Here is a 25474-nt window from a genome sequence, read left to right on the forward strand (position 1 = left end):
CTCACTCCCGTGTCTGATTCAGTAGCCCTGGAGTAAGGATTGAGAAGGTGCCAACACTTAAATTCCCAGGTGATTCTCGTGCTACTGGTGTGGAACTGGTGCGCGGCTTGGGGCGTCTCCTCACAGCAATTAGTGAGCCACCTTAGAATGGCAGGTGCTATTTATGCCGTTTTACACATCAAAACTTGAAGGTGACAACTAGTTGACAGAGTTCACAAGGTGTTGAATAAAAGCTGTGGTTTTCACACACTAAGGCAGTTTTTTAAAAACATGCTGTTGGTTCAAAAATTGGGCTCATGTTGTTTAACAGGCATTGGGACTATAACGACCAATAAATGCTACCTAGTCCCTGCCTTAAAAGAACACATGGATTAGACAAACATGTGAACTAAGAAACCGCAGCGCAGGTGCAGTGAGAGGCACAGAGGGAGGAGAACATGTCTTGACTCGGGAGGCCTCTCAGAAAGTCCCAGGAGACTACTGGGCACCGGCCCGACTTCCGAGCACAGGCGGGCACTCCTAGACCGGCACCGGAAACGACTCCGCCCCGCCGCGGCCCCGCCTCCCCGCCCGGCCGGAAGTGGCGCGCGCGCCTGCTCAGTGCGCCCGGGCCCGGCAGTCTCGTGCCGGCCGAGCCCGGTCCCTCCGGGCCGCCGTACTGCCTGCTCCGGCGGGTTGGTGAGGATGGAGCCGGTGGGCGGTGGCGGAGACCGCTGCGGCTCCTCCTCCGCAGACCCACGGGGCACCTTCGTGCTGAGTAACCTAGCGGAGGTGGTGGAGCGTGTGCTCGCCTTCCTGCCCGCCAAGGCGCTGCTGCGAGCGGCCGGGTGAGGAGAGGAGGCGGGCAGCTTACCTCGGGGATGTCCCGGGCTGGCGGGGGTACAGAGGCCATCGGGACCCATTTGCGAGACCCAGAGTGTGCCCGGCTCCCTTCCCTTTCCTGGGCCGACCCCACCCGCGAGCTAGCCTGCCGAACTGCTCACCTGGGCTCCCTGAGGGCGAAGTCCCGCTGGGGCTTCTCCGCGCCTGGCGTGCCTCCGCAGCAGCGCCCTCTGCCGGGGCCTTGGATCCCGCGGGGATCTCCTGCTGCTTCGCAGCGGGTGGGGGGCTTTGAGCAGCCGGAGAGATGAACGTGAGTTAGCAATCTTTTGTGCATTTGCGTCCCCAGCGTGTGCCGCTTATGGAGGGAGTGTGTGCGGAGAGTGTTGCGGACCCATCGAAGTGTGACCTGGATCTCCGCAGGCCTGGCCGAGGCAGGCCACTTTCAGGGGCATTGCTTGGTTCGTGTGGTCGCAGAGGAGCTTGAGGCAAGTAAAAAGGGGTGTCATGCAGTCACTTGCAGCATTAGTGGTCAATCTTTGAGAACTTTTTTTTAATCCCAATTTTGTTAATTTAGGGAACATTTTCTCATGCCGTGAAAAGATTTTTGTAGACATCAGTTTTAGTGACTATGCTGTAAGGATGTGCCATGATTTATTTGGCTGTTCATCAAATCTTGGGTATTTAAGTATCCAGATTTTCACTGTTGTAATAGTGCTGCTCAGACCCTCCCTTGAAGCAAGTATTTTTTTTCTTTTTTTTATTTATTTTAGAACTTTTTTTTTTTTTGAAAGAGTCTCGCTCTGTTGCCCAGGCTAGAGTGCCATGGCGTCAGCCTAGCTCACAGCAACCTCAAACTCCTAGGCTCAAGCAATCCTGCCTCAGCCTCCCAAGTAGCTGGGACTACAGGCATGCGCCACCATGCCCGGCTAATTTCTTTTATATATATATATTTTTTAGTTGTCCAGATAATTTCTTTGTATTTTTAGTAGAGACAGTGTCTCGCTCTTGCTCAGGCTGGTCTTGAACTCCTGAGCCCAAACGATCTGCCCGCCTTGGCCTCCCAGTGTGCTAGGATTACAGGCGTGAGCCACTGTGCCCGGCCAACAAGGCATGTTTCTTTAATCTCCCTTGATCTGGAACAGTTTCTCAAGCCTTTCTTGACTTTCCCAACTTTGACACTTACGAAGGTTATAGGCCAGTAATTTTGTGGGACATTTATCAATTGACCATGTCCGAGGTTTCTTACTAGATTCAGATCATGTATTTTTGGCAGGAATAGCACAGAGGTGATGCTGTGCTCTTACAGCATCCTTTTGGGTGGCATATGATTTCCATTTGTCCCATTGCTGATGATACTACCTTTGATTACTTGATTAAGGTGGTGTCTACAAGGTGCATCTACACTAAAATTACTTTTCCACTGTAATAAGTGTTTCGTGGAGAGATAGCTTGAAACTATGTCAATATCCTGTTTCAGTTTATTCATTTATTTATATCTGTACACACTCTTGGTCTCTTATTCAATGGGATATAATCTGTTACTGTCAGTATTTATTTGGTTGCTCAGATTACCCCCGATTTTCGCTAGTGGGAGTCCCTTCAGGCTGGCTTCAGTGTCTTTTAGAGATGACGTTATCTTTGAGCACTTTCTTGCTTTCTGGCACAAAGATGTTCTAAGCTTGTCTTGTGTTTTGCCTACTTCAGTCCTGGCACCAATCAGCCATTTCTCCAAGAAGCCCTGGTTCCTTGTAGCAGAGAATGGTATTTAGAAGCCAAAACCTGGACTCTCTAAGTGTATTCATTGCTATTGAGGGTTTGCTGCTCCAAACCAGGAGTACATGTATGTAAATGCATGCATATACGTGTGTATACATAGCACACATTTATAACTATACTTCTGTTGATACCCATGAGTTCACACAGGTACATCTATTTCCAATCAAACATAGGATTCTTTCTAGTTTTGTTTCTGCTCATATTTGTACCTCGCTTTGGACAATGAGAAGCCTGGTTCTCATCATTCTTAATATGCTTAGATGTTAGATCAGTGCCCCCCATATGTAACCAATCTTTCGTTTCCCCCTTGTATAGATTTTCTCCTTACCCTATTTGGGTTGTGGCACTCACATCCTAAGGAGTTGGGCAGTATCTAAAGGCAGGAGGGTTAGAAGACTTTCTTCTCTGGCACTTTGGCCCAGATCCCGCAATTTCCAAAAGTATGTTATTTGGAAAAATTCAAAATTCAAGCAAAGACTTACTCACAAAATTGTTCTTTGGAGCATCATTTATCATAAGGAGAATTAAAAACAACTTAATGTTAATCTAATAAATGAAAACATTAAATGATAAACTGCAAGATGCATTAATGACAAGAGAAAATGTTGATGTTAAAAGTGAAAAAAGCAGATTATGAAATTATATGTTTAGTATAATCTGAATTATTGAAAACAAGAAAAGAAGAGTAGAAAAGAAATAAACTAAAATGTTAGCAAATTTCCTTTGGGGATAGAATTGTGTGTTTTTTTTTTTTTTTTTTTTAATGCTTTTGAAAACTTGGTTTTCAGATTTTTACCACAGCAGGTATTATTTTTATATAGCTTTAAAAGTTTATACATTGCAGTGGCTGTTATGGCCAGATGGACTGAGGTGTGAACCCCAGCTTTGGCACCTACTAGCAGTGTGAATTTGAAGAAGTTACTTAATCTCTCTGGGCCACAGGTCCTATCTCCATAAAATAAAAAGAAAAATAATAATTCCCCTGTTCCCATATAGAGTTGTAAGGATTAAATAATGAAAAGATAATGCATATAACACATACCTACAGTACCAGGAATATAAGTTTTTAGCAGATGTTATTAAATACTGTTATTAGTATCATTACTAAAATTCATATAGTAATACTCCTAAAGAAGTATATACATTGTAATAAACTACTGGTGAGACAAAAACATGGAAACCCTATCCAAATCGTACATTCTATTTATTTGTGTTTTCAAATTGTCTAGTGGACACAGTACTTTCGTAGCCATAAAAAAGTTGATTTGACTTTTTTTATTAGAAATATTTTAAAGTCCTCTAGAAGTTTTATAAAATCACTTGCCATTTGTAACTTCTTTGAATAATGGAATGTGGTCCTATTTGCCTTAATTGTGCTTTGAGAAAATTTCATGTTGAGGCTTGTCATTGTCACTGCTTCTGAATCAGGAAGGGGGATTCAGCAATTGCTTTTTAGTGTGTGTGAGAAAAGAGAGACTCATAAAACCTCAGGACCAGACCTCTAACATTTCTTTAAGAATAGGGAACCTGAGACCAAAAAACTTTGACAGTTATTCTGCTAGTTTGTGGCAGAATTAGCACTGAGACCTAAATCTCTTGAATTCTGTCTCCTTTACTCTCTGCACCAGGCACCACAGGGTCAGAATACTCAAGGGTCAGGCAAGTAGCTGCAGAGTCCCCCTCGCTCGGTGGACTGGTAGAGCCATGGCAGACTGCAGAAGGCTTGCCTCTGTTTAGCCCCGGTCTGAGTGTCACCAGAATGTCTAGTTTTTCAAAAGAATCTGGAAATCCACATTTTATGTAAAAAATTCTGTGGCATTTTGAAGTTGGCAGCCAGTTTACATTTTTTGAAAATGCTGTGTGGGCCATAGAAACTACATCCATAGGTCTTATCTGTCCCTGGGGCCTACAGGTCATCGTCTTGACTTGGTATCTTTTGTGAGTTTATAGAGAGATCTTTATATTATATTCTGAAACAGCTTTATAGAATCTTTATCTTTATAGAATATAGATCTTTATATTCTGAAACATCTCAGTCCCCCAAATTATAATGGACTAACATTTTTTTCATCTAACCAGCGAGTTACTTCATTCCATTTTCATAGTAAAAATCTTTGAAAATAACCAGCTAGACAGAATATCTTCATCCTTTTCATTTAATTCAGCTGCTCTGCTGCTTGTCTGTGATTGGAAGGTTTAGTGGAAAACAAGAGTCTGAATAAGCACAGCTCATAGGAGAGATCAGGCACAAAGAATAACTGGGATTAAGGGATGCTGCATTTGAAGTCCACAGTCCTGAGGGAGTCTAGGAAAAGGTTTTGTAGTAGAGGAGGTGGCACTTAAGAGACAGGGTCTTCTTGCTCTGTTCCCTGGGCTAGAGTGCAGTGGCATCATCATAGCCCACTGTATACTCACACTCCTGGGCTCAAGGGATCCTCCTGCCTCAGCCTCCCAAGTAGCTGGGACTACAGGTGCCACCACTGTGCCTGGCTTTTTTTTTTTTTTTTTTTTTAACACTTTTAAGTTCCACAAGAAAAGAGCAACAGGAGGACATATGCGTAAGTGGATACGTCTGGATAATAGTAAGCTAAGGGCTCCTAGAGGAAGCCAGTCAGTGAGGCTGGAAATGAAGGCCTGGATTATTTGATTTGATAGACAATGAAAAGAGTGACACGGCCTGTATGCCTTCCCTGTTGCTGAGATGTCTGTTACTGTGATGTCTGTTCAAATAAAGCAAGTGGCATCTTTTGCTGGTACTTGATGTTTTTGTTCTAAGAGCTTAAATTGCCATTATGAAAATAAGCTTCCTGAGGACTGGAATGAGTTCAGCTTGAAGAAATAGGCGCTCAGTAAGTGAGCTGAAAATGAAAGAGCATGAGTGAAAAATGCACGAGAAGTGGATGGACTCAGAATGCCAACACTGACCTGAAGGAAGATAGGGTGACAGCAGTTTGGACCGGGGAGACACTTTGAGGGACCACGTGAAAGCACTCAGGGATTCATGGGACCCGATTCCGATTTTTTTTTCTTTGCAGAATGTTCATATCTTACCACACACTGTTCTCTACATGGCTGATTCAGAAACGTTCATTAGTCTGGAAGAGTGCCGTGGCCATAAGAGAGGTAAATATCTAAAGGAAAGGCTTATTTTTCTTGTTTCCTTATGTACCTTCTGCATGGAGTTCAACATTGTACTAGTCTTTTTTCTTTTTTTTTTTTTTTGAGACAGAGTCACGTTCTGTTGCCCGGGCTCGAGTGCTGTGGCGTCAAGCTCACAGCAACCTCAAACTCCTAGGCTTAAGCAATCCTGCCTCAGCCTCCCGAGTAGCTGGGACTACAGGCATGTTCCACCATGCCTGGCTAATTTTTTTTTTTCTATATATATTTTTAGCTGTCCAGATCATTTCTTTCTATTTTTAGTAGAGACAGAGTCTTGCTCTTGCTCAGGCTGGTCTCAAACACCTGACCTGGAGCGATCTTCCCACCTCAGCCTCCCAGAGTGCTAGGATTACAGGCGTGAGCCACTGCACCCGGCCCAATATTGTACTAGTCTTGAAGAGCTGGTGACTGTCTGAGGCTCTGGGACTGCGCCCTGTAATGTGCATGAATATATTTGTCATTGAACCTTGCTTGATGAGCCCTTTTTGCTTCAGATTGATTTTTAAACCTTGTAGTTCAATTCAAACAAATTTTTTAGAAAGGTGTTTTTCTCATTTTGAAATACTTTAATCTTCTAAGCACTTCTTTTTATTATTAAAACAGGATGTATGACTTTGGCTACTGAAGTCTTTTACTGTGTTGGAACATGGAGTCTCATTTACCAGAGTTGTCTGCAGAGATTGTGCATTCTTGGCTTGCTAAGACAAAAAGCAGACTAAGTATCCAAGATGGGCACACTGAGGCCCCGAGTTAGACATAGATAACAGACTCTCATTGTCTAATTTGAGTCTAGCTAACTGTTTATGCAGTCACGTAGTTGTTATGCTGTATATCAACTGAACACAAAGGTACAGTAGTAAGTCTAACATTTAGCTGCGACTGCTAAATTTGGCATTATTGGGGCAAAAGCAGTATATGAACAAAGGGGAAAGGCAAACTACTGAGGCTAAAGGTCAGATTTAGAATTTAAAATATAAAGCAGGGGCCGGAATGGGGGAAACGTTTGTTTTAATCAAAGCTTTTAGGCTTTTTTGTAAAGCTTTCTGGTGTCAGATGACTTTTTTACATTGTCAGATTTGACTTTAAATGGATGATATTTAATAATTTTGCAAATCTGGAAACGACACCAATTGGACATCAGACTGAGGTGGGGGGTGGGGGAGGGGATGGGGGTATGCCTACACAATGAGTGCATTGCGCACCGTTTGGGGAGTGGTAACACTTGAAGGTGCTGACTCGGGAAAGGGGGGGTGGGGAAAAAAATATGAAACTATTGTTTTTAACTTGCACTGTTCACTTAATAATTTATCATGAATATTTCCCATATTAAAAAAAAAATAAAAAAAATAAAAAAAAAATAAAAAAAAAAATAATAATTTTGCTATTGTATTTTTGCAGCAAGGAGAAGAACTAGTATGGAAACAGCATTTGCCCTTGAAAAGCTATTCCCGAAACAATGCCAAGTCCTTGGGATTGTGACCCCAGGAATTATAGGTGAGAGAAATTAGCAGCTTCGTGATTTCTTTCTTGCATTAATGTGGGATCCTGTAGATGGGTGAATTATTTGTAGCTTAAAAGCACATTTATATTAGTGGCCATCCAAAATACAATAAAGTTAGTCATATTTATTACAGTATTATATTTGACTTATATTAATATTTAAGTTATTGTGGTTAGTATTTCAAATCTCCAGGCTACCTGTGTAAACCAAATGTAACAAATACCTAGTAGCCAATCATAAGAGGGAAAAGATCTCATTCTGTCTCTATGCAAATTAGAAAATATTCATGGGCATTTTCAGAGTTGTGTCAGTTCAGCCAGTCCTGTTTCTGGTCAGTAGGAGTGAGGTAGGACTGGGATTAGGTGCTAAAATGGATCTTACTAGGAAACTTCTATTTCTCTGCTTGGCTGCCACTGTTAGGGTTTATAGTGTGAAGTTGTGCCCTTTTCCATGTTTGATTGCTGTTGGTGAATTTTTGTTTATTATTTTTGATTGTTTTCTATAGGTAATGGGGGGAGAAATTCTGTTGGGGCTGTAAGGGTGCAGTGGTTAAGACACTTGGATTGGAATCCCATCTGTACCACCTAGTGTCTGTCTGAGTTTGAGCAAATTACCTAACTTCATGGGGCTTCAGTTTCCCATCAGTGAAATGGGGATGGGGACAGTAGTGCCTTCCTTAGAGGGTTGTGAGGCTTACATGAATTAACACATGTAAAGCATTTAGAAGGGAAATATACAGAAAGCAATAAGTTAAATGTTGGCTAATATTATTTTCTTTGTTCCAACTCAGTAGTACTCCATAATTAACATTTTTAATCTTCACTGAAAGACTTTTGAACTGAATTTAAGACTCTTGAGGTACAAAGGATTTCGGGTGTTTATAAATGAATATTATTTTTTCATTTTGCCCTAGCTTTGGTTTTTAAAAGGCCTTTTTTTTCAAAAACTTTATTACTTTTTTACTTTAGTTGTAATCATTTATTATTAGAAAAGAGAAAGAAAAATTAGAAGATACAAGTAAGCAAAAAAAAAAAAAATTAAGCACCTTTAAGCACCACAGAATGCCACTCTATTAACGTTATGATGTTAACATACGTTAATATATATAAAACCAGAATGTAATTTTCTATAGACTTATGGCCTACTGTATTAGTCTCCTAGGGCTACCATAACAAAATACCATAGATTGGATGACTTAAAAAACAGAAATTTATTTTCTCACAGTTTTGGAGCCTGGAAGTCCAAAATCAGCATGGGTTTCCCTGAAGCTTGCAAACAGTGGCTTTCTCATGCGTTCTTCTGTGTCCTTTCCTCTTACAAGGACTCTAGTCCTGTTGGATTAGGGCCCATATGACCTCATTTAATCTTAACTGTGTGTTATAAGGCCTTATCTCCAAGTACAGCCACATAGTGGGGTTAGGGCTGCAACACATGAATTGGGGGGGGGACAATTTAGTCTATAATATCTGCCTTTAAATTTCAGAGCATATGACAAACATATTTCCATGTCAGTAAGTATACACCTGTCATCATTTTAATGGCTACATTGTATTATACAAATGTAACTTTTAATCTAAATACCAGTTAGGACATTGAAGTTTTTTTCTTTTATTTCCTACTAAAAATTCTGTGATAAAACTACTTGTGTGTATATATACTTCATATGATTGTCAAATATCTTTAGGGAAAATTTTAAAAAGTGAAATTGCTATGAAAGTGTATTTACTACCCCCCAACTCTTTATTTTGAAAAACTTCAAACCTATGGGAAAGTTGAAAGAATGATAGAACAGTATGGTAAACACCCATATATTTTTCGTCTGGATTCAATGATTGAAAAAATTTTGCAGCGTTTGCTTTTTCTCAGTTTGTTTACAAAAACATTTCTCTCTGAACTATTTGAAAGTTAAGTTGCAGACATCATGACACTACACCTTGAAATGTCAAAGCTGGAAAACTTTTCCACAGATAGTGACCCATCGGCTTGATGATTGTCTTTGTGAGCTGAATGGTAGTTATCTGGGTCGGGCTGGCTAATCTACACTGTTGCCAAATTAAATTCCCCTTTTTACTCAATCTGTTCACAAATTTGTTTAACTTTTTCCTTAGTGACTCCAATGGGATCAGGTAGCAGTCGACCTCAGGAAATAGAAATTGGAGAATCTGGTTTTGCTCTGTTATTCCCTCAAATTGAAGGAATAAAAATACAGCCCTTTCATTTTATTAAGGATCCGAAGAACTTAACATTAGAAAGACATCAACTCACTGAAGTAGGTAAGTTACTATTATTTATCATTAATTGCTCATTTTGTTGATGAATTTTGTTCTGTTTTTATTTCTGGCTGGTTGGTAGATACTTGGCTCCTTTGGGAGAATGTTAGCGGAGATGTAGGTAATTCAAACTAGTGACTAACAGAGGCTAGTGCAGTAAATTTTTGTCGAATTGATTTACTTTTAGAATTATGTGACATATTAAAGCCTAAGAGAACTAGAGATGAAAAGTTTCTCATCAGTACTCTGTTAATAATAAAACTTATTTGTATGTAATTCTGAATTTTGAAGGAATTCTTGCTCTATTAGTTTTTTATTTTGCCCTATTTTTATTTTTTGAAGCTGAAAAGTTTTTTTAAACTTTTATTTCTTTTTTATACTAGTAATAAGCATTTATTGTAAAACATTTTAGAAGATGCAGGGGACTAATGAGAAAGATAGGAATTAAGTGTAGTGAACCTCGTAAGTGTTAGGAAAGGTAGAAGTTGTTAAGGAAGAATCTATTAAGCAAGGGTGCACTAGGAAACATCTGCAGGAAGTATGATGGAGTCACGAGAGGTGAGTTTGCAGAGGTAAAGAGTTGGCTTAATGCCTCGGCTTTGATGGGAAAGCTTAATACAGTAAGGCACAGCAAAGCGGTGTGAAGTCCCTTCATCCACATCTGCAGATAAACTCATGGGACTTGTTTTACTCCTTAAAATAATCACTATTAAAAAACTCAATGTTGGCATAAAAACAATTCAACGGTAACACCTCACTTCTACATAAATCAGCCAGCCTATAGAGATAAGCCTCCCTTATTTGAAATGGCACTCAACCCAGCAGAAATAAAAAATTGTATAGCAGACCGGGCACAGTGGCTCACGCCTGTAATCCCAGCACTCTGGGAGGCTGAGATGGGAGGATCGCTTGAGGTCAGGAGTTTGAGACCAGCCTGAGCAAGAGCAAGACCCTGCCTCTACTAAAAACAAAAAAAATAGCCAGGTATGGTGGTCCACGCCTGTAGTCCCGGCTACCTGGGAGGCTGTGGCAGGGGGATCACTTGAGCCCAGGAATTTGAGCTTGCAGTGAGCTGTGATGACGCCACTGCACTCTAGCCAGGTGACAGAGTGAAACTCTGTCTCAAAAAAAAAAAAAAAAAATATATATATATATATATAGCAGGAAAGGGAAAATTTCATTTGCTGATCAGAAAAAAAAGGAGTATGTGCATTGTATATATGTTAATTAGCTAGATATAACCATTTCGCAATGTTTAGAGACTTTAAAACATCATGTTGTATACAGTAAGTACAATTTAATCTGTCAAATAAATAAATAGAAGGTAGTCAACCTTTAAAAAAAAGAATACAGGCTTATAGCTGCCCTAGTTCTGCTACTTTCTGGCTCTCTTATTGAGAGCAAGTTTTTAAACTTTTGTAACCCTCTGTTTTCTTCATCCATAAATTGGAAATAACTGAGTTGTGAGGATTGAATGAAATGATTTGTGTAAAAGTGCTTAGCAACATGCCTTGTTCAGCAGATGGTGGATGGAAGGCTAGCGTTGGCCTCATGGTCTGTGGAGGACTAGGCTAGAGGGAGCTCCAGCAGGGACGGTGTAAGGGCAGCCAGGGGTCTTAGGTGTCCTTGTCAGCCCGTTCAGAAGCAGCATGCCAGAGGAGCTCGCGTATGTCTTTGCTTATAGTGACAACGATGGCTGACATTCATGGAGGTATCGTATGCTGGGCACTGTGTTATTTCTAATCCTCACCACAGCTTTGCCAGGCAAAACTTATCATGGAATACTACCGACGAGGAAGCTGAACTCTGATGGGAATAGAGAGCGAAGGCTACTGGGGTATGTAAACAGTAAAGTTAACTGAATGGTTAAAGCTACCCTAAGTTGATGCTAAACTTCCTTTAGAGAAAAGATCAGATAGTGCCTTTAAACTGACCCAATGTTAAGTGTAAAGGGAAAAAGAATTTAGGGGCAAATGTAGCCATGTAGCCAGGCTCAGGTGAGCTTGTCATCATAATGCGACCCGAGGTTGGAAGGCTAGCTGGAGCTAACAACATTCAGCAAACCTGATCATATTCAGAATTGGTCAGGTGGTTAGAAAATAGTAGGTGTAAAACTCAAAGGAGAAGCTGTAGTCAGACATGTTGGTCTGAGAGCCATTTGCAGTTTGTAAAAGTGTCAGCTGCCATTGAAGGTCTTGCAGTAAATCAGTTCAGGACAACTTAGACTCTGGAAAGGATTACAGCAGCACATTTAGTACAGGGAAGGAAGAAGAAATACATGTTGATGTTGACAAGGAGTTGGCTATATACAGTTGGTTCATGATGTAGAAATCCTCTATTAATTTTATATAGTTTATTAAAAGGTCTCATAGGGTTAGAAAAACGAATTGAGTGCAGATTCTGTCTTAGTGACATTCTAGGAAGGGTGTGAAAGATACTTATACAGGCAGGTGTTGCTTGACAGTGGGGGTAAGTTCTGAGAAATGCATTGCTAGGCAGTGTCGTCTTTGTGCAGGCATCATACAGTGTACTTACACGACCCTAGGTGGCGTAGCCTGCTGCACACCTGGGCTGTGCTGTACAGCCTGCTGCTCCGAGGCTGCAAACCTGCACAGCACGTTACTGTCCTTAATACTGTACGCACCAGTAACACCAGTATCTATGTGTGTATCTGAACATATCTAAACATTAGAGAATGTACAGTAAAAATACCTTATAAAAGATTTTTTAAAAATGGTACATCTGTGTAGGACTCTTACCATGCACGGAGCTTGCAGGACTAGCACTTGCTTTGGGTCACTGAGTCGTGAGTGAATGTGAAGGCCCAGGACAGCACTGTGCTCTACTATAGAAACACTGTGCATTTAGGCCACACTAAATTTATCTTAAAAATTTTCTTTCTCTAATAATAAATTAACTTATCTTACTATAACTTTTTTACCTCATAAACTTTAAAAAAATTTTTTTTAGCTTTTTAACTCTTTTGTAATAAAATAACACTTCACTTAAAACACACACACTGTACAGCTGTACAAAATACATCCTTAGTCTGTAAGCTTTTTTCTACTTTCAAAATGTTTTACTTACTATTTTTACTTTTAAGCTTTTTGTTATAAACTAAGACACAAACACACACATTGGCCTAGGCCTACACAGGGCCAGGACCGTCACTGTCACTGTCTGCCACCTCCGTGTCTTGTCCCACCGGGAGGTCTTCAAGGGCAGTGACACACATGGAGCTGTCATCTCCTGTTACAGCGATGCCTTCTTCTGCAGCACCTCCTGGAGGACCTGCCTGAGGCTGTTTTACAGCTGACTTTTTTTTTTTTGTAAGTATCAGGAGTACATTCTAAAATAATGACAAAAAGTATATTATAGTAAGTACATAAACCAGTAACATGGTTGCTCATTGTCATTATCTAGAGTGATGTGCTGTGCACGGTTGGATGTGCTGCACTTGCTGTGTGACTGGCGGGGCCGCATGTTCATTCACAGCAGCAGCATCACGGAGGTTCGAGTAACGCATTGTGCTGTGACGTCACCAGGGGGCTAGAATTTTTCAGCTCCATTATAATCTTATGGGACCACTGTCGTCGTATGTGCAGTCCATCCTTGACGGAAGTGTTGTTTTGTGGAGCATGACTGTATGGTTATAACCCAAGTGAGGATGTGAGCTATGCCAGGAGGTGGCGTGGTAGATTGCCGTAGGGTCCTGCCACTGGGAGGCAGGTCAAGGAGGTTTCACGGAGCGCGTAGTGTTCAAACCCTGGAAGGATGAGAGGGCATATGAGAGGTAAGGATGTTACTCATCCTTGTCAGGCTGAAAGAATAGGGAAGCACAGGCACAGAGCCAGCTAACCACAGAGCATGTTGGGGAAAGAGTAAATCAGTTTTGCAAGCAAAGGGTGTGTGAGGGGAATCGCTAGAACAAAAGAGGGGTTGCGGTGCGGCCAGGTTAGAGTCTGGACTTGGTCCTGTCCTCAGTAATGACTGCTGTCACTCAGAGATGGATTGGGTGGCAGTGGATGCAGCCCTGCGTAGTGCGGAGATGCTGGAAGTGAGAGCCCAGGTAGGAGCCCTCTTTAAGAGTCTAGGCAAGAAATAACACCAGGGTGTGAAGAGTAGGGAATTGATTGGAGGAAACTACCAGGTTGATTGGGTGTGGAGCAGGGAGGCTGGGGACTCAGTGATGACTCTTGAGTTTTGAGCAGAAACAGGGAACGCTGGGACAGGGGAAGCAGGACCGGGAGAAGAAATAGGGAACAGTGAAACCCCACTAGAGATGCTTGTTTTGGTTTTTAATTCAGTGCTTCTCCTAAAGGTCATATGGCTAAACCTGATAGGGCACTTCCCTCCTCTGTCCCCCTGGAGCACCTTGGGAATCCTCGATGAGGTCCTCATACACAGAACTGGTTTAAGCTGGAATCCTAGTTTGTCAGTTTACAAAAAGCCAAAATCTTGAGGAGAAGAAACCATCCACTTTATGATAAAATTGTTACATTTGTTAGAGCATGTTTGCATTATAGGGCCAAGTATAGGAAGGAGAAAACTGAAAGGAGAAACAACCCCAGAATTATTCTGCTCTCTGATGGTTTCTTATGGGGTTCCTTTCCTGAGCCACTTGCTGTCAGCATTGTTGGCTTATTCCAAGGCACCATTTTCATCCTGTTCATGGCCTTCTGGAAATTGAATCTTTGCCTAGCTTGAGATAATAATCTCTTTTCTTTCACATGCTATTTTGTGTCCTAATTTTATGTATAGTCGGCCTTCTATATCTGGGTTCTGCATCCATGGATTCAACCAACTGCGGATCAGACATGTTTGAGAAGGGGGAAGAAAGCATCTATACTGAACATGTACAGTCTTTTTTTGTGTCATTCCCTAAACAATACAGTATAATAAGTATTTACATAGCATTCCCATTGTATTAGGTACTGTAAGTGATCTAGAGATGATTTAAAGTGTACGGGAGGATGTGCATAGGTGATATGCAAATGCTACACCATTTTATATCAGGAACTTGAAGATCCACAGATTTTGGAATCCGAGGGAGGTCCTGGAACCCATCCCCCACGGATGCTGAGGGATGACTGTCTACATTTGGACCGTTGTCTCTTACGTGCTCAAGAAGATGTAGTAATCTAAAGTGGGCGAGGAGTGACTGCCTGGAGGCTGTGACATGGGACACGCCTTCTGCTCAGTCCCAGCCTGCATTCCTGAACCAAATACCTGGAGCCAGTCTTCTCTGTGTTCTTCAACACTCAAAGCATCCTATTCATATCTCCTAGAGGTTGGCAAAGTTTTTTTGTAAAGGGCCAGATAGTAAATATTTTAGGTTTTGCCAGCCATGTGGTGCCAGCTGTGTCTATTCTTTGCTGCTGGAGTGCAAAAGCAGCCATACATAATGCATAAGTGATAGCTGTGTTCCAATAAAGCTTTATTTACAAAAGGAGACATAGAAGGTGGGCTGGGTTTGGCCCGTGTATAGTTTGTCTCCCCCTGCCTTACAGTGCTTAGCTACAGTGACTGTAAGACCTCGTATGAAAAGCTCACAAAAACAAAGAAGGGGCTAAATTCTCTCATGAAATTGGCAGTACCCCTGAAGACAGCGACCTTGTGTTTGATAATTATAGTTTTGCTAGACCTTGTGTGTAGGAGATGTCATAATCTGCCCCAGTGTCATAGCACATATAATTTTATACATACACATTGTTAAATTCTTTTTGGAGAAATCTTACCAAATATGGTACATTTTTAAAATAAGGCATAGATTGTTCTAAGATGTATGTGGTATCCTGTGTTAAAATGGGTCTCTGGAATGAAAAAAAAACACAAATGGGCAAACTTAATTTTTATGGAATAAAAGCAAAAATACCTCAGCAAAGTTTCATAAAAAGCCGATGTTTATTTATTAGAAAACTACTTGTATGTTGTGTGCCAGTCACTGCATTTGACACGCTGCTACTGCTCCTGGAGCTTCCAGTCTTGCAGAGCAGGCTGACTTTGAATAAACCACCACAGATGTGCTGAGTGCTACCAGGTAGAAGCACAGGTGTGCTGTAAGACATAGGGGACTTAATCGAGGCCGGGTGTTGGCAAAGTGACATTTTGACAGCCCTAAGACGACGAGAACGAGGCTTGAGTGGACAGACTCAGCCCTCAGGTGTGCAGTGGGGAGCAGTATTGCAGGTGGTCTTTACCTTCTCTCCAGGTTGCAGACCAAAAGGAAAAAAAAAACAAACAAACAGTAAAAACAGTAGCCAAGAGAACAAGGGACAGGAAATAGAAAGGACCTGCCACCTCCCCTTCAGGATATAAATGTGGATTCTCATAGCTCATCTGGGAACCATAAATACCAGTGTGTCTAACAGTAGTGACAGCAGGCAGGGGCTTGGTGTAAGGTGGAGTTGGACAGGAGGCGGGCAGGAGGCCAGGTCCTGCCTTGCAGGACATACCCCAGATGGGCAGCGGGAAGCCAGGCTTTGAAACAAGAGTGGCATCATCAGATAGGTCTTTTGAGAACACTCCTCTGGCTGCGGTGTGATCAGTTTGGAGGAATGTAAGAGTGGATGCAGGATTAGCTTGATTTAACCATTCAGTAGTGTATATATATTTCAAAACACCTTGTTGTACATGATAAATATATATATTTCTCATTTGTCAATGAAAATAAATTTTTAAAAAAGTAGATGCAGGAAAAACAGGAGGCTGTTGTGCTTAAGGCAAGAGGATGTGGCAGCTTGGATTAGGGCAGTGGCCAGGGAGTTGAAACCTGGATGGATTCGAGATGACATCTGGAGGTGAGTGGACAGGATGTGGTAGACTGATGAAATGCTAGGTGTTGAGAATGAGGGAGGTGGCAGCAGTGTCACCCAGGTTTCTGGCTAGGGAAGCTGCACAGTACCACTGAGGTGAGGATAGACTACAAGGCACAGTTTAGAGGAATCAGATCATCAGTTCTGTTTCTGACATGTTGAATATTGATTAGATAGTTGACTACATGGGTCTGGAGCTCTGGAGAGTGGGCCGGACCAGGTAATTAATGGCAGCTGAGGCCACTAGCGTCAGTGATGTGAGGAGGAGGGGCGGGGAAGGGGGCTCAGTAGTGGGTGTTGATTGTCCAGGTTGGTACTAATGTAGTATCATTATAACGTCCCTCCCTTGTGCTTATGTTGAAGACTTTATTGAGACTACTCAGTAAGGAGCTTCTTGAACCATTTAACTTTTCTTTTAAACAGCTCACTTCTAAATACAGTCTTACATAGGACACCAACGTAAAAATAAAGCAGATAAATGCAGGGCTGCTTAGGTTGAAGGAAGTGCAGTAGGCCTAGGACTGAGGTTGCTTAGTTTCTCCCCCATGTACCCCAGGGGCTTCTTTGGAACTCTCAGCCCACTAGGGCACAGTCTGAAAGCCACAGCTGCAGGGGCGGGAGGAGCCTCCCTCCCTGACAGTGCTCGTGCACTTCTTCTCCTAAGGCTTCCTGTAATCCACCTCTAGCACTCGGAGCAGTGCCTGGAGGCTCCGACCATCTGTCTGTACCACAGATGAGAGAGCTGGAGAAGGCAGCCTCAGCACTGCTGCTTGCTCATAAGGTGGGCTTGAGTTTAAGGGCCTTTCCTCCTCTGGGAATGCTTGAGGTGGTTAGCTCTACTAGTTGCCTCACACCTGTGGTCCTTTCTCTCTGTTCCTTTTACAAACATGTCCTTCTGATGTTCTCCTAGAAGCTCAAACCTGTAACATTACCTGTTGGGGCATGGTGATTTTCAATTTCAGTTTTATTTGCAGAGATTCCCATTAGAAAAGCTCTCCCATTGGTTTTTATATTTTAGGGTCAAGAGAGGAAGCTCTTGAAGAATCCAGTTGCATTTGCTCTTGGAAGGAGAGGAGTGGGAAGTGTCTTGTGTTTTCCGTAGCTCAGCAGGCACCAGTTCCTTTCTGGCAGCCAGTTCTGGGGTGTGTATTTGATTTACTTACGTCTGTTCTGGGTTAGGTCCTAGAATATGGATATAATTTGCATGTTTAATGTGAATTTTGAAAGCCATTGGGTCCTCACAGACTTTGTAGGAGCTAAACAGTACCTAATGTGTTTTTACAGGCATTAAATAAGTTAATTTCTGTAAAGTGCTTAGAACAGTGAAATGCTGTGTTTGTTGTGACATTGGTAATCTAGTGATCTAGCTTGTGGGTTGTTCAGGTCCTTTCTGTGTCCTGTTTCTGGTCCTTTGAGTACTCTTCCTGAATTCTACCAGCAACCAAGAGGGGTATAAACAAAAACTTTAATGATTTGTCAGATTCCAAAAAAATTCAAAGAAGGACAAAGTTCTCAAATTACCTAGGGATATTATAAAGAATCTCTAGGGGTGATTAGCAGTGACCAGGTGTGAAGCCGAGAGAATTGGTGCTAAGGGGATTGATTGAACTCGCTCTGCTTTTTTGAAGTTGCCCAGCCCTTGAGAAAGCTAAGTGACAGGAAGGTGGTGTTAAAGAAAAAGTGATGCTGATACTTGTTAAAGAGGAAGGCTAACTTATTCAGGGGGACTGCTGTGATGTGGTTTCGCAGTAGGAGAGAGAGATTGGACTCAATTCTAAATACAAAGACCAGTGGGGATTTATAGCCAAGGAGCAGGGTCACGGTGGGGGTAGGGGGTTGGTGGATGAAAAATTCTTAAGTGGTGGTAATTCTTTGCTAAACTGACCTAACAGGATTCTTGCTAGAAAGAATAGTTTCAGGCTGGGCGTGGTGGTTCACGCCTGTGATCCCAGCACTCTGGGAGGCTGAGGCAGGAGGATCGCTTAAGCCCAGGAGTTTGAGGTTGCTGTGAGCTAGGCTGACCCCACAGCATTCTAGCCAGGGCAACAGAGTGAGACTCTGTCTCAAAAAAAAACAAACAAACAAACACACAAAAAATAGTTTCATACTATTCTAAAACTAAGACACTTCTTGGTAGACACCCACAGTATTTAACTTGATTATAGTTACCAATCCTACATGGCAGGGCAATCTGTTCTGTTACCAGAGGTTACATTTTGCAACCAGCTTACCATCTTGAAAGGTTCACCGGAAAGGTTACACTATTTCAAGTGCCTTATGAAATGCTTTTGTGGGATTGTTTTTAATGGTTGAAGTAAGCTCCTGCTACCTCAACCATTTTTTAAAAAATTCTAGAATCAAATTATTAGTCATATTCTATGGTAAGTGGCCCAGAATACTGGATCCCTGATGATTCTTTACGGCAAATTGGAGGGGACCTCAGAATCTTTGGGGAAGAACTGGCACTGCCCCTCACCTTGTGTGAAGCTGAGTGATGCAATTCTCAGGCCATACATACTTTAGGCCTTTCAATTTTGAGTGGCAGGGAGTTTGAGTTGTACCTTTCCTCTGTTTTAACTGAAGCACCAATCTGTTGGTTAAATAGAGAGCCTGCTCTGTCAGACAGCCAGCCTTAGCCTAGGCGGGTTTATTCTCTAAGTTGGGGTAGGGGAGTGTGATTCCACTTTCCTAGGGTGTGTGTGTGTAGGGGGTTCCATTAGCTGAGAACAGTACCACTGGGGAAGATGTTGGGTATGTGTCTGTTAAATGAATGAAGGTGGTGTCTTTAGAACGTGCAGATGAAAATGTTTAGTGGACAATTGTAAAAGAGCATCTGGAGCTTAGAAAACAGTAGGAAAGATAGAGATTTAGAAGTCTTTAGGTTTCTAAAACCTAAAGCCCTGAAAGTCAGGAGATAAGGGTTTTAATCTAGAGTCCGCCATGATACCGTCCTAGGTTTAGTCACTTCTCTGGCATTGTTAATCCTGGTTTGTAAATAAGATTGTTGATCTCACAGGCCTCTTCCAACCCTGAAAATTTGTTCTAAAAAGGAAAAAATATTCTTTTGAAATCTGTTGGGCTAGTCTATAGGGAAAAAAGACCCCGTAGTCATGGTTTGGGGTATATGGTGTCATGAAAGTACTAATACTCCTTTCAGTGTCCAAGTCCGTGATTTACTGTGTGGAGAATTAGAAACGAACCAGAGGCAGTTTCCCAGACTAAGTCAGTATTTGGTGTTAGTCAGTGGTCATTCACACACGTTTCTGTGAGTGAGCCTGGTAACCTTCACCGTGGGTCTGTCAAGATGGAAGTCACGTAGCTGAGTCAGGTGGAAACACAAGTGTGGTTCGGTTTTGGATTTTTCCCTCTCCCCAAAGCCACCTCTGGTAATGCTGGCACATTTCCAACTGCCAGTCTGTGACAAGGTGCCAGAGTCTCCGCTGAAAGCCTGGGGGCCGTGGGCAATGCGAGCACAGCCTGTCTCCGGGAGACTCTGCTGCCCCTCAGTGGGAGCGGCTTTTAGTTCGTACGCCACAGACTGGGACACCGTCCTGGACACCGTCCTGCTTTGGCAGGAGTTTCCAGTGGCTGACCCGCCTTCACTCCCACCCGCTTTCCCGGAGGAGGTGGGTAAAGCCTGTGTTTCAGTGCTATAGTAGTTTCCTAAGGCTGCTATAACAAAGTACCAGAAACTTGGTGTCTTAAAACAACAGAAATTTTATCCTGTCACTATCAAGAGGCCAGAGGTCTGAAATCAGGGCGTCAACAGGGCTGCACTGCCCTGGAGGCTCTAGGGAAGAATCTGTTCTTTGTCCCTTCCTGCTTCTGGTGGCCACTGGCGTTCCTGACAGTTGCATCGCTCCAGTTTCTGCTTCTGTGATCACACTGCCACCCTCTCTTTCTCTCTCTTTTATATCTCTTAGCATCAGGACACTTGTCATTGGATTTAGAGCCCGCCTGGATAAGCCAGATGATCTCATCTCAAGGTCCTTAATCACGTCTGCAAAGATCCGTTTTCCAATAAGGTCACGTTCATAGGTTCCAGGGATTTACTGTAATAGATCTTTTGGGGGGCACCCATTCACCCCACTGCAGGTGATTAGCACCGTTTCTCTCCACTGCACTGGTTTGTTGTTTGTTTGTTTGTTTGTATCTTTAAATTCCCCTTGCAGCTGTGCTGCTAAACCTGCTCCGTGTAGACCAGTGTTCCCTTTTGTTCCAGGTGGTGGCCTGTGCAGAGCCAGCTTGTGCCGTGGTCCTCCACAGGTTGCTGCTCAGTGCGTAGCTGCTTCCATGTTTGCGTTGATTGTGTTATTTGCAAATAGCCATTTAGTTTTTTTACAGAAATAAAACTGTAGCTAAGATTTTCTGTATTAAAATGGTAAAATATGGAAAACTTGACAGATTAAGCCACTAAATTGCACTTAACTAGGAGTGTAAGCCAGTAACATTTTATTTTGTAACATGTATTGAAATAATTTCTGTTTTAAGGCCATCTTTAATTGCTGCCGTTTGTTTCTCCGCAGGTCTTTTAGATAACCCTGAACTTCGTGTGGTCCTTGTCTTTGGCTACAACTGCTGTAAGGTGGGAGCCAGTAACTACCTGCATCGAGTAGTCAGCACTTTTAGTGATATGAATATCATCTTGGCTGGGGGCCAGGTGGACAACCTGTCATCACTGACTTCTGAAAAGTATGTCTGCTGTGGTTCTGATTTCTTTTGTGGATGAACAGAAATGGTCTCAGGCTTTTGTTACTTTGGGTTTTTTTTTTTTAAAAAAAAAAACACATTTAAAGAATTAAGGTAACAATTCATTCCATTTTACAGATGTTGGTTAGGGGGCTTACTCAACATAATTCTGCTTACAGGTGAAGAATTACATATTTATATATTGTCCTTTAAGAACTTCCTAGTTGGACTCACATTCTAAAAATTGATTTTCAACATTGTCTGTTGATCTTTCCTTTGACAGCTGCGGTGGTCTGTGTGAACTCAGTATGTCATTTCCTCTCTAGTTCTCTTTCCTCCTTTAAAGAAATACACGGTTAAAGTGGATCTTCATGGCAAAACTCAGAGCCTCTGATATGCTCAGTGCTTTGGGAGTAATATTAACTGTGGCAGTTCTCAAATCACAAAACCTTTTTTCCACAAGCATTTTCCAGGGCCCACTGGTATTCCTTGGCATACATTTTTGGAAATTCTGTGCTAGATCTTTTGAAAAGCTTCTTCAAGCTCAAAAATTGTGGAATTTTGATTTTTGTTACTAAGGCTTTTGCTTTCAAAGATAAAAAATATTTGCTCTTCTATCTTGGGAGCCATTACTCCCTTTCCATTTTGAATGACAGTATGTGACATTTTGAGTTTGAGCTAATTAAGTGGATGTAAATATTGTTTCCAAAAGCAGGAAAATGAGATCCCATCCAACCCCCAATACTTGTAAACACTAGTATTTGTTTCTCACTATATTTATGTTTAATGTTTGGTGCCAGAGTGGTGACATGGGGACAGACGAGACCAGTATCTGTAAGAGCAATGTAAATCACCCTACTTACGTCTCTCTCCTGGTAGTCTCTATGGATTTGGGAAAGCAAATAGCTATAGCCAAGGTCCCTAGACCGCCAGTGGGGAAGAACAGGGAAAAGCCAAGTGCACTGAATCCCAGGGAGTAGGATATCAAACACTGGATTTCGTGCATACATACACCTAATTCTTGGTATCTGAGGTTATTTCCCCTCTTGCCTAATTTCTTCCGTCTTTGTGATTGCCTTTAAGTTGTATACAGATAGGGCAGTGGTGACTTAACATACAGTTTACCTTTGAAATGCACATATCTCACTTAGACTTACAACATGCGAGGTGCTAGCCTTACAGTGTTAGTGTGGCTATTTGTATATCATCTACTTTTTATACCTAATATGGGAAATATACCTCCCGACATCATTATTCCTTATGTGACACATTAATTTTAATGTGGTCTTCATACTGCATCAGTGGGTAAGAGAAGCCATGGAGTGCCCATATAACCCAGCCTACCTCTGCCCCCAAGAAGATAGGTAGATAATTCTTTGAGGTAAGAGATTGACAACATTTATTAACAATTGTATACCAAAGAGGAAAAGTGATTACAAAAGCAGCACAGGACTTTTGAAGATGGATTTTGCTCTTCACAGACTGGTTTTGCCACTGGTTAGCCTTATTATCTTCGTCACTTAACCTGTTTGAGTCTTAAGTTTCTCACTAACCCAGCGAATCTTGCCCGTTTTATAGATTCAGATGTTGGTGATCATGATAGAAATGTAACGTATGTACTTGTTTCTCCTCCAGTGTGTGCTCATTATATTATGCTTTATAACCTTTATCAACATTATATTTTCTTTTGTAAGGATCAAATATTTCATTTAAAAAATATCATGAAAATACAAAAAGAAAACATGAGTTTTTACTATCAGAATAAGCTGAATTCTAGGCTCAAAGCAATGAACAAGACTTCCTAATGGACCAAACAAAGCTAAAACTTGCAGAGTTAATAGGTTTTTAAAATTACCCTCCATGATTATATTTCTTTCAGAATTTGATAGCTAAGGGTGGGGTGGGGAAGATGTTAATGATATAAATAATACCAAAAAGCTTCACTTAATAATCTTTGTGTATATGAATTAGAAGTTTCCTTTTAAGGAAGTCAGGAAGGTAAGAATACTCTCTACCTTCTAACGATCCAAGGCGGGTTTCAGAAATCTTTGTGGATATGCATTGTCCCTTTGCATTTGTGATTGAAAAAAATAGTGGCTTCTCTTGATCTGCCTTCTGCATTCTTTTAATGTATTAATTTTAATAGTTCAAATTTTAACCCTTATTGTCTTCCTCTTATGTGGGAGGGTGAACCTCAGATTAACCATAGGCTGCTAAAGGAAGCAGCCACCCGTCAGTGAATCAGAAGGATTTTTTTTTTATACTTTAAATTTTTAATTTTGCTTCATGATATATTGCCACTTTTCTCATTTAATTTTCCAGGAACCCTCTGGATATTGATGCCACTGGTGTGGTTGGACTGTCATTTAGTGGACACCGAATCCAGAGTGCCACTGTGCTCCTCAACGAGGATGTCAACGATGAGAAGACTGCTGAGGCTGCGATGCAGCGTCTCAAAGCGGCCAGCATTCCAGAACAGAATACCATTGGCTTCATGTTTGCATGTGTGGGCAGGGGCTTTCAGCATTACAGAGCCAAGAGGAATGTTGAGGCTGATGCATTTAGAAAGTTTTTTCCTAGTGTCCCCTTATTTGGCTTCTTTGGAAATGGAGAGATTGGATGTGATCGGATAGTCACTGGGAACTTTATATTGAGGAAATGTAACGAGGTAAAGGATGACGATCTGTTTCATAGCTACACAACCATAATGGCACTCATTCATCTGGGGTCATCTAAATAAAGCCATCTTTAAAGTGGCTTTTGCAGTCTATATCTTTCGGGTTCTGCCTTGGGATATGTGTATTTCAAACAAAAATACTTTAGAGATATCTGATTGGTACCTTTGATTGATGCTCTAAGATCACATAGGGGTAAGTTTTTAATACATTAGATGAAAGACAGCTTTGTATGTAACATAACACAGACCAAGAGTTGAGAGCTTTTGCATCGGGCAGGAACAGTGAGCTGTGTTCTACCAGGTCCTGTAGCTGTGTCACGTGACCAAGTCTTCCTGCATAGGAAGCTTAAAGGGGATTCATCGATAGGATGGAGATGGAAGACATTCCACAACTACCTCTTTGTATTGCTAGATGATCTTTTAGCAGAATCATGAAGACATTTTTTTTCTCCCTTTATAAAGGAGAAAAATACGCAGATGGCTTGAGAAATCTTTCTCTGCTTTTCAATTTTATGAATTTTTCAGAAGTTGTAACAATATTATTACAGACTTTTTACTTATTTGGTAAAAATTAAAGAATATTTTTGTTTTGGTACTCTACATTTGTTCAGTCAGATAGATTGCCAAGACTAATCAGTATTTTATTATTTTATAAGTAAAACATTTTCCTTCTTTCCTCAATAAAGAAATTGCAAGAGAAAATCTTTTTTTCACCTAGTTCTATATAGCTAATTGGCAGACCAGAGAATTATATCACCTTATTTTGGTTTTATACCAATAAAACATACCTTGGAAACTCATTCAGATAGTGTTGTGCATTTCATTGCTTTTGGTGGGTGAACAAAAGAGGAAGTAAACTAATGCATTATAAATGAAAACTGAGAATAGTATTTTTTAGCTAGTCAATGCTGTCATATTCCTAATGGAGTGAGTGTCAAATCTGAATTTCTAATTACAAAAATATCTAAATGACAGATGTGCAGGTAACACCATTTTCCCCTCATTATGCATTCTTTCTTTTGCACATAGTGGTAGAACCTTTGATTTCTCAGTGAGGCGCATGTCTCCCAGAATAAAGACTACATTGACCCTGTGTTCTGGGCAATAGAATCTGAGGGGGAAATGATGTGTAGCCTTCAAAAGTCCATGACCTTTTATTTATTTGGTTTTTTTTTTGGCCCTTTCTCCATCCTGTTGCTTGGAATGTGGCTCTGGTAGTGAGCCATCCTAGAGCCCACGGAGGAGGCAGCGCCCCTTTGTGGCAGAGACCCACACATGGATCCTGGGTCTTTGTACAACCTTGTTGAAGCGCGGCCATTAAGTGGCCTGGACAACCTACCTCCAGACTGTTTTATAGGAGCGAAATTAACACTGGGCTTGCTTACACCGCTGTTGTGTTGCTGTTTTTTTTTTTAGGTCTTTGTTGCAGGATATCCTTATATTAACATACCCTACCTAATGCAGTGTGATATAACTAACGTATGGCACTTTTGTAGTGGTCAGTGGTTCTAACAGGACAGTAGAAAACTTGCAAGGTAAGTAAAAATCAAATGTATTAACATTCCTGCTTTTCTGTTTTTATGACTTTTCTACTGATTTTTACCTCAAAAGATTTTTCTCTTATTTATATATATGATAAAAATACTTAAAAGATTCCTTTATCTTTCAGTATTATAAATCTTAGTTCCTGAGGAAAGTCCATAGAAAAGTCTGATTGTCAGAACTTTTTATCAGTGAATATTTATATTTAGTCATCGCTGCTTGG

General features: G+C 41.4%; 1 protein-coding gene across 1 annotated transcript; it reads left to right on the forward strand.

Moving 5' to 3' along the window:
* Positions 1-594: 594 nt before the first annotated feature.
* On the forward strand, positions 595-25293 carry FBXO22 (F-box protein 22). Its single transcript, XM_069456965.1, has 7 exons — positions 595-827; positions 1169-1307; positions 5634-5721; positions 7156-7251; positions 9367-9531; positions 20870-21035; positions 23355-25293. The coding sequence occupies exons 1-7, from the start codon at positions 685-687 to the stop codon at positions 23770-23772; spliced, it is 1215 nt and encodes a 404-aa protein (XP_069313066.1). The 5' UTR covers positions 595-684; the 3' UTR covers positions 23773-25293.
* The last annotated feature ends 181 nt before the right edge of the window (positions 25294-25474 follow it).

This window comes from Eulemur rufifrons, chromosome 2 (genome assembly GCF_041146395.1).
Source record: "Eulemur rufifrons isolate Redbay chromosome 2, OSU_ERuf_1, whole genome shotgun sequence".
Lineage (NCBI taxonomy): Eukaryota > Metazoa > Chordata > Mammalia > Primates > Lemuridae > Eulemur > Eulemur rufifrons.

What these genes read in the sequence shown, in the direction of transcription:
- FBXO22 (XM_069456965.1), top strand. Translation starts at nt 685, where the DNA reads ATGGAGCCGGTGGGCGGTGGCGGAGACCGCTGCGGCTCCTCCTCCGCA. An exon ending in GTGCCGTGGCCATAAGAGAG is followed by an intron (nt 5,722 to 7,155) that starts GTAAATATCTAA and finishes GTATTTTTGCAG; the next exon opens with CAAGGAGAAGAACTAGTATG. An exon ending in TCATCACTGACTTCTGAAAA is followed by an intron (nt 21,036 to 23,354) that starts GTATGTCTGCTG and finishes TTAATTTTCCAG; the next exon opens with GAACCCTCTGGATATTGATG.